The sequence below is a fragment of the Leopardus geoffroyi genome, chromosome B4 (genome assembly GCF_018350155.1).
Source record: "Leopardus geoffroyi isolate Oge1 chromosome B4, O.geoffroyi_Oge1_pat1.0, whole genome shotgun sequence".
Classification (NCBI taxonomy): Eukaryota; Metazoa; Chordata; class Mammalia; order Carnivora; family Felidae; genus Leopardus; species Leopardus geoffroyi.
Window position 1 is genome coordinate 103,566,843 of NC_059341.1, and position 9,748 is coordinate 103,576,590.

The 9,748-nt window shown below is 44.7% G+C and overlaps 1 protein-coding gene across 3 annotated transcripts in view; it reads right to left on the reverse strand.

Annotated features, from left to right (window-relative positions):
* The window catches only part of PAWR (pro-apoptotic WT1 regulator), a 139,751-nt gene extending 135,544 nt beyond the window's left edge, over positions 1-4,207 (reverse strand). Inside the window, exon 1 of one of the 3 annotated variants that reach the window (XR_006709467.1) lies at positions 3,333-4,157. Coding sequence is in view for 2 of the 3 variants with exons in the window: in XM_045466299.1 (XP_045322255.1) it covers positions 3,333-3,857 (525 nt within the window). In the remaining variant the exon portion in view is untranslated. Of the gene's footprint in view, positions 1-3,332 lie in introns of all 3 variants that reach the window. The other 2 variants (XM_045466299.1, XM_045466300.1) reach the window with 2 other exon arrangements.
* Positions 4,208-9,748: the final 5,541 nt, after the last annotated feature.

The window sequence follows — 9,748 nt, forward strand, 5'->3', positions numbered from 1 at the left end:
ATTAAGAACCATTACACTCAGATTTAAAACACCATAAGTATGTATACACGTATGTGTGAATGGATGTATAAATATATAGGTACAGAAATGTAAGTCTCAGCCCAAGAGCCTCATCACCAGTAGCTTCTCTCAGCCCCAATCACCTCTTCCCCCTCAACACAAAACTTTTTTTTTTTCAGATTTTTAAGTGATCTCCATACCCCAATGTGGGGCTCTAACTCACAGCCCTGAGATCAAGAGTCACATGCTCCACTAAGCCAGCCAGGCACCCCTACACATAAAATATTTCTAATCAACAATTTGCTGTGTTAAGATGGCTTTTCAATTGTTAACTCAGTACTTAAGTTTTTTCATATAATTATGCCTTATCCTTCTTCCAGGATTATAGCCCTGCTCCTTGAGAATATACACTGCCTTACTCTTCTTGTTTTTTTTCCACAGCCCTTACCATACTGCCTGAACACAGACATGTAATAAAGATCTGACTGATCTAATAAACGTATACCAAAATTACTGGCAAGAACAGCCAAATTATCCAATTTGAGCTATTCCCCCAAAAAAGTAGACAAAGTAAAAATTTAGGGAAAAAAACATTTTTTTAATCTCTAACTTAGTAATCAAGAACAACTAAAGTTTGTCTCACTAATAAGCATCTGTATATTTGCACTTTTTATTACAGTCATCACAAGTACTATCCTACCCAGCTTCCCATCCCCATCCATCACATCTAGTTTGAGACCTGCATCCTTGCTAATATTATCTTGTTGCTGTTTGTGATATCTTTAGCTGTTGTCAGGTAGCCTTTACAACAAATTTTATAATATTCTGTAATTAGTAAGATAAGTTAATGAAAGTCACAGTGAATGTGTCAAACAGATGTTTAATAAATACTTCCTGATGGAACTTAATGTTTATCAACCACAAAAATCGGCTTTTGCATGTGAATTATATGCTACTTTCCTAATAGAAACTTGGTTGAGAATACTGTCTGAAAATAAGAGAGTCTTTCTCAACATCACATATAATACAAGTCTATTTTTGAATGTTGACAGATTAATAATTTTCTGCTTTTCTGATATTTACACACCTGAAAAATTTATAAAATATGATATGACTTCTTAAACCAACAGTGCTACATTACACAAGAAACTCCATACCAACTGACATTCTCAGTGTTGAAACTACTAGGAGAAATGACTGGCACACAATTCTAAAAATACAACCTGAAGAATATAAAGATGGCCCATCTTTAAAGTTTTGTGTCATATATTTACCACTATTAAAATAATCTGAACGAATTAAGCTGTTTTTACGAAAATATGAGGAGGCACTCAACAAGTATGCCTGCTAATTAGGTACTGCGTTAAAACATTACCATGTTTTGTTGCGTCCTACAGCAACAGATAGAGCCATAGTTACCACAAAAAGAAAGCAGTCCTCAACTCTCTATTCAATAAAAAAGGTTCAAATTCCACAGACAAAAAAAAATGGTACCCTGGGTTGTTTGTTTTTAAGGAAGATTAAATTTAGGAGTTGCCAACACCCAAACGAAAAACATTCCAGAGTATTAGACTCAATTGTAGTGGGGAGTGATCTACATTCTCAGCACTATGTTCCCTAACCCAAAGTAGGAGCATTAACAATGGATGTTTCTTAGGATCTCGCATGATACACCACACTTATTTCCCCCGGTAAACATAATGCTTGTTAAAAACAAAAACAAAAAAGGTACTGGAGAAGTAACAATTCTAGTACAAGCAGCCTGACAAAAAATGAAGTTTAACATCTGCCAAGATATTTCCCAAAATAAGACCCTTGTCAGATGAACAATGAGGAAAAGACTGAAAATGACTAATTCTTTTATTTGGACCATCAGCTACTTTTAAAAATAAAGTTGAGGAATGTAGCTTTTCCAGAGCCCTGTCTTTAGTTTCCCCTTAATCTTCATATTTTTAACAACAACAACAACCAAAAAAAAAAAAAAAAAAAACCCTAGAAATTTGATTACCACTCTCATGAATTCCTTTTAAAGCAATTTAATGAATAACAGATCTTTTGTGCAAGTAGCAAACCACAGAGGACAGTTTTGCTGGCTGATAAAATCTCGCTGAAACATGCATATAAAAATATACCCTTCAAAGACAAACTGTGATTTTCCAGGTATGGAAATCATATTAACACTTAAAAAGTTGGCTATGTTCGACATATACCCTAGCTTACTCTGAATGTTTTTACTTGAACCACAACTGAAGTTAGCATATTCTTATTAATTATTAACTAGGTATCAAAGTTGAATACATTACAAGGCCACGAGTAAAAAAAAAAAAAAAATTTTTTTTTAAGAGTAAAACCTAATGAGCCAATGGGAAAATGATACAACTTCTTTGGGTGAAACAAGGTTGTGGAATCACTTCCCAAAACTCGTGCACTTCTATCCAAGTAACCAAAATTTGCTTAGAAAAAAATTTTTTGAGGGTAGAGATAGGTGCGGTTACACACTAAGTAAAAATGTTTCACCACTCACTCTAATAGAAAGACGTTGCTGCCTGCAGGAATGTTGAGACTGCTCAAAAATACAAAACAAAAACAAAAACCCTACCACAAATGTTTTCCAGAATACGCAGAGCCAAATACTTAAATACACGGAAAGATCGTCTTAGCAAAAAGAACTGTGGGTTGCTACAGCATTCCCATTGTCCTAAATACCACTCAGAATAAACTGTGCGCGCGCGCGCGCGCGCGCGCGCGTGTGTGTGTGTGTGTGTGTGTGTGTGTGTGTATGTGTGTGTGTGTGAGTGAGTGATGGGGAGCGCTCTTCCCAAAAGCTAGCTTAGATATGAAACAGTGCATACACTCATTCAGATACACTCATCTTGGATACACTGAAAGATAAAGCTGTCTCGCATAGTGCTAAGGCCACGTTTCTTTACAGGTGCTATTAAACACTGTCAAGAGAAAAGAGATAAACAATCTGATAACTTCCGAGGGACACGTGGGAAACTAAACAGCGTATGTCGTCATCACCATTAATCAATTTTTCTAACTGATGAAGCAGAAACAAACAACCCTAAGCGGGCAAGTCCTGGAACCACGAGTAGTCTTTCCACCAATGTAAAGAAGGATCCTGAATCGGAGACCTCAGCCAGGAAGCCTGAAAAGCACGTGTCCTACTTTGCGTTTGGGGAACTTCCCAGGAAGCATTTGCTCACAGTAAAACTCCATCACCCTCGGCCTGCATAACTCAGCGAAAGGATAAAAGTACGAGCTGGAGTAGGGAACCTCTGCCCTTCGGGGCCCCGGGAAGCTCCCTCCGCGGCCCCCCGCCCGCTCACCTCTGCCGCGGGGATGTTGACCACGCCGGTGGAGCGACGCTTCTCGCGCAGCTTTCTCTTCTCGATCTGCCCCTTGCCCTTCCTGGCACTGGGGCCCGAGCTCTTGCCCTTGTCCTGGGCGCCGTCCCGCTCCTCGTCGTCGCCCCGGGCCGGCGGTGCCCCCGAGGCGGAGACCGCGGCCGCGGCGGTGGGAGGCGGCTCGTCCTCGGGCCGCCGGGGGCCGGGGGCGGAGCGGGGCAGCGCCGCTGGGCCCACGGCGCAGTTCACGCCCCCGGAGCCGGGGGCGGCAGGTGCGGCCGCGCCGCCCGGGAGGTTGTTGTTGAGCTCGTTGGCCGCGGCGGCGGCCGAGGTGCCCAAAGCCCCCGCCGGGGGCTTCCCGCTCGCGTCACTGCTGCCCCCGCCCGGGGCGGCCGGGCCCGGGGGGTTCTGCTTGGCGCGCATCTTCTCGCGCTTCGCCTTCCACTCCTCCAGGAAGTCGGTGGTGCTGCCGCCGCTGCCGCCGGTCCGGTAGCCACCGGTCGCCATATTCCCAGCGGGGCCGGCCGGGCTCTCACCTCAGGCCGCCCGGCCCGGCTCCGGCCGCCGCCGCCTCTGCCCTCCCGCGGCCCGGAGGATGCGAGGGAACGACCCCCGGGCGCGGGGGCGGCCGCGGCTCCCCCAGCGGCCGGCGGGTCTGAGGGGAAACACAAAAGGGGGCGGGGAAGGGAAGCGTTAAGGTCCTCGCCTGGCCTGAGGGGCTGCCCCCGCGACCCGTCTCGGAGCCCCCCGCCCCCGCACAGCGCGGCGACCAGTCCCCGGTGGCAAGTGGCTGCAGAGTCCCCACCCTGCAAAGTTTCTCCGACGCACCTACACGACGGGCCCGGCGATCGCCGCCCCTCGAGGGGAGGAGAAAGGGACTGTCCCCACCCCCGGCCCGCCCGCCCCATCCCCACCGGGGTCTGCGCCTGCGGCGGTAAGGGGACCGGGGCCAGACCCCGCCACCTGTCGGCTCGCCGCCTCTCCTGCCCCTCGCTGCGGCCACCGTCGGCCCAAGGTCCCCGCCACCAACACCTTCAAGCCTGGGCGAGGCGCGAAGCCCCTGGGCGGCTCGCAGAGGAGGCTGGACGCGCACACACACCAGTTGTCCAGCCGCTTCGGGAGGACGGGCGCGCGGGTCGAGCGCGGGCAGCCCCTTACCTGGGGGGAGTTTGGGGGGACGAGGCGCGGGTCTGGGAGTCGGCGCCCAGGTGAGCCGACGCGGCGGCGCGGAAGGAGCTGCGGCAAACTCGCGGCCGGAGCTCGCGACTCTCCCCGGCCAGGAGGGAGGGAAAGAGGGAGGGAGCGAGGGGCGGGAGGGGAGCCGAGCGGCGCCGAAGCGCGGGCGGAAAGGGCCGAGACGGCGCGCGAGGGGCGCGGCGCGCAGTGAGGGGCGGGGTGGGGGGGGGGGGGGTTCGTGCCCGCCGACGCCCCGCCCCCGTCGCTCAGGTGCGCGCCGCCTCGTCCAGCCCGTCGCTGCAGCCCGCCCCGCGCACGCCTGTCCGACCGCACATTCCTGGGCTCGCGGCCCCGCGGCGGCTCCGACTCCGGGCGGGACGGCCCTCCACGCCCTTCACCCCGGTCCTCTTCTCCGCCTCCCCGTCTCCCACCACTCTTCCTTTTAAGTACAAGACATATTCTTCGAGGGAAAATCTCGAAGGCTGCTGGCCGAGGGGGAAAATGCAGTCAACTTGTGATGATTCAGGCCTGACTAGCCAGGATGGGAAAAGAGTCGCGCGTCACTTTTCCTGGTCGCTGCCCGCTTTTCAGATGTACCAGGGTGGCAGGCAGAAGAGCAGTAAAAAAAAAAGAAACAAACCCAAACACTTCCTTCTGAGAAAAGTCTGTGGTCTCTGGGTGAAAGGGTCGGCTGAAAGAAAGAGGGGCTTACATTATCAGTGAATTATCAATTATCTTAGGCTTGCCGGAGAAAACTAAAAACTCATTTAGCCAGTGTATTGCATTGGCATCCCATTCCTATTTGGAATTCTCCTTTTAGCCCTGTCTCTACACCTCTTTACAGAGCGTGAATTTAGCAGCAAAGCTCCCTACCCAGTTATGAAAGCTGCGTTGATGCTGATTTCATGTGGGCTGGTGCCGTGATTGACTCTTACTTCTCTGTTCTCCTAACATACCAGGCAGTGTATCTTATCCTCAGATGCAAGTCATTTAACTTTTCTGGATCAGGGCTGCGTGAACTGCCACTGTCCCACACCTGAATGGACAGACCTCACTACATACAAGTGGTGCCAGGGCACATCATTTTCCTGACCTGGCTACAAATGCCAGGTCACCATTTTGTAAAAAAAAAAAAAAAGTAGGCGAGCCCTGAGTCACACTCTTACCTAACATAAATCTTTATTCCTACTTAGTATTCCTGTTTTGCCCAGGTGGCACATGGTGGGTGGGCAATCAGTGCGTGCCTGCCACAAAAATAAGATCGGGAGACAGTGATTCACATGCTATTTATTTCTCAGAGGGAAAGTCACAGAGTTCTGGTCTTTGGTCTGGCTTTTGGGGTGAAACGTGCATAACAGTGAGAGGGCTCTGGAAAAAAAATCCTTAGAAAATCAAAGGCCTTCCTTGGGAATTGGTTTAAAAGGCTGAGCCTAGCTGGTAACAACCTGGGTTTGCCACCTGAAATCCCTCCTATACAGAGTCACTACAGTATTTTGTTTTCTGGGTTTTAAGGGGGTAGAAGGAGAGTTGGGCATTAAGCAGATTCACATTAATATACTTTGTAACTTACCAAAGGATTTTCACCTGGAAGGGCTGCTGGATATAGCAGAAAGAGGATACGGTGTGCCTGAACATAAATACATAAGTAGCTGAGAGAGCTTGGATGTGGTGTTTGAATTCTCTGAAACTCCGCTTTCTTTACTACAAAATCAGCAACAACAGCATAAATTTTTAAGCTGTTATAAGTCTTGACACTATGTACTTGGTTCAAGGAAGGCATTCAGTAAATATAATCCCTTTTATTAGTAAACGGATATCAAGCAGTCTTTGGTCTCTAAAAAGTGGGGGGGTGGGGTTGAGGGGAGAAGGCAGGCAGAAAGATTACATACTGAATACACAATATTCACTTGAAAATGAGACATAGAATGAACTAGAATAACACTTACCACTGCACTCTCAGACTAGTTCTCTTAGTATTAATAGGCTCTGAGTCAGGAATTGGATACTCCTGACTGCTGTGGCTTTGGGCAAGTTGCTTAACTTTTGTGCCTCTGTTTACTTACATATAAAATGGGGATAATGATACTTCCTACATTGTGAGAGTGTTGTGAAGGTATCTGAGATCCTTGGATAAAAGGTAGTATATGAGTACCAGAGTAGTTATTATTAGTCTATAAAGTGCCCTAGGAACCATGGATGAAAGAGATTATTGAGGTACAAAGCACTGTGTATTATTATTGTTATCATTTATTATACCTTTTGTCTTTACCTTACCATTCTCACTTCCAAAGATGTATTTTACAGCCAGACTGCTTCCAGCCTTGCATCAAGATATTTAGCTGAGTCAGTCCTAAATTGCAAAATGTTTGCATATCATCAATCTTTATGTTTAGCATTCTGATGAAATAATCCTCAAAGACTCAGAGCTTGGTTTCTCAACCATGGCACTATTGACATTTAAGGATAGATAATTCTTTAGGGTTTGTCCTGTCCATTGTAGGATGTTTAGCAGCATTCTTGGCTTGCATCCACTAGATACCAATAGTTGGCCCTCACCCCCAGTTGTGACTTTACCAAATGTTCCCTGCAGGGAAAAATCTTCCCCAGTTGAGAATTTCTGAGCTGGCCTAAAATAACTAATTTTGGTGATACACTTGCCCTTAAATAATAAAGGGAAATATGATGATACTAACAAATAAAAAAAATTCATATTAATAGGTCAGAATGAAACTTACTCTAAATGTTAAGTCTTACTTAATGTTTTTCAGAGAGTGGATTAGCTATGGTGTGAAATAGCCTTTTTATATGTGTTGAAATAATTAATAGAATATTGAGCCGTTATGCCTTCAAAGCAAATATTTCTGGAACATATGCAATTCATCCTCTAAAATCAAAATATTACATGTACATAGTCTTTAAATGTAAATACTTTAGTTCTGTAAGAATTATAACAAAAGGCAGCAATCCCCTACTTAGCCTTCCCACTCCCAAAATCCTACCCAAAATTTTGAGTTCTTATATCTCTTTCTGCTAATATGAATCTTCATATTTATTTTTAATGTGTTTATTTTGAGAGAGAGAGAGAGAGAGAGAGAGAGAGTGTGTGTAGGGGGGGAGGGGGGGATGCGAGAGAGAGGGAGAGAGAATCCCAAGCAGGCTCAGCAACGTCAGCACAGAACCCAAAGCTGGGCTCGATCCCACAAACTATGAGATCATTACTGGAGCTGAAATTAAGAGTCAAACTCTCAACCCAGGTGCCCTTCATATTTATTTTAATGCCTTTATCAGTTATTCTACTTCTTGATTTCTTCATTTTTAGACACACTTTGTTGACTTTCTAATACAGAAAAAGAAAATTTAACCCTCTTATACTAACTACACATACACTTTTCTTACTCCTAAACTCCTGATATATTTATATCATAATTTTATTAAACATTTAATGTTTAATGTTATAAACATTAAATGTCTATTGAATAAAATAAATGTTAATGCACCACTGAGACATGCAGTGTACTAAGATTGCATTTTTTTAGAACTTTTTTCTTGTTACACAATTGTTTCTCTTTCCTTCTCAGTTAAAACTTGGCGTTTTAAAAATCATTGCATCATATTCTATATACCAGTCACTAATTGAAACCTAAACTTTCCTCCTCTTGGTGCAATTAGTCACATCAGGTACTCTATCAGTTCTATTTCTCTTTTTCTTGGTGATGTCTCTCCTGGAGATCTCCATCCCCTGCTGTGGTCTGGACTGATTTTAAGACCCATGGCTCTGTGATCATCCTAGGATTATGTTTCCCTAACATCCTGGGGATCATTTCCTATGCAGATCTCTTGTTTCCTGAATCCCATATTGTCCTTTCTCCTTTTTTTCCCATCATTTTAGTAGAGTACATCTTCAATATATTCTGGAGACAGGATTACACATTCTTGGAGGCCTTGTGTGTTGGAAACATTTTTAATTTATGTTTCCACTCAATTGTTTGGTGGGACATGGAATTCTAGGTTAGAGATCACTTTCCTTCATAATTTCAAAGGTATCACTGTATTGTTTTCTAGTTTCCAGAGTTGATGTTGAAAAAACCAATGGCATTCTGATTCCTTTGTATTTTCTCTCTGGAAGTTTCTGGAACTTCTTACCCAGTTCTTCTGGAATATCTTGAAGATTTGCCCTGATTTAGTCTTTTTTCATTATTATATAAGGGACTCAGTGGGCCCTTTCAGTCTGCCATCTGCCCTACAGTTGGGAAATTTCTTTGTCCTATACCTTTGGTGATTCTTCAGTTTTCTCTGTTCTCTCTAGAGCTTCTATTAAATAGATGTTGGACTTCTAAACATTCTCTAATAAGTGTTTAATCTTTTTCTCTCCCAGTTTCCATCTCTTTGGCATGTTATTCTACTTTCCGTAAAATTTCCTCCACCTTGTATGTCAACCTTTCTAGGAATTTTGTTTCTGCCACCTTTTTTTTTTTTTTTTTTTTTTTTTTTTGTAAGATATGTTTCTTATTCTCTAAATGTTCTTTTTCCATATCAGCCTATTCTTGGGTCATAGATTCACCATCTTTTCTCTCCCTAAGGAAATCTCTTTAACTTTTCTTCTGCTGGTCCTGCAATGGGCCTCTTATCTGGATGTTCCTTTTTTTCTTTTTGATTGTTTTAGTCTTCATCTTTTGTGTTAGAGGATTTCCTCATCTGTCCATTGTTCATTCATATTGAAGACAGAAGTACTGAAAAGCTGACTGGATGTTCTTTTGTGACAAGGCAGAGCTTGTTGACTGATGGTCCTCATTTAGAAGGCTGATGTTTGGACCCAGGCATTCTGTGGAGACATGTATCAAATGTCAGCATCTATGGGGCTTTTCTCCTGCCAGATCAGTTTCCCTGAGAGAAACTGCTTTTCCGCCTGTGTTACCAGTTGTCAGCCATTTCCAGCGCCAAGTAGGGAGAGAAGACTGGGAAGTCTCATTACTCAATATGCAGGTTTTGCCCCATACCTATGTTCAGTATTCCTGGTGGACTCAAGTTCAGTACCTTCGTGATTCAACTACTGCAAAACGTGAACTTCCAGTCCTCTGCCAGGATCAGCAGAGACAGACAGCCTCCTTGCTACTGGGCCTTACAGAAGGGACTTGAGGATCTAACTGTTCCTTATGTGGATTTTCAACTAATTCTTCTCTTTTCACCACCTTCTTTTGCTTTCAGAAGTACACGCATCTGCC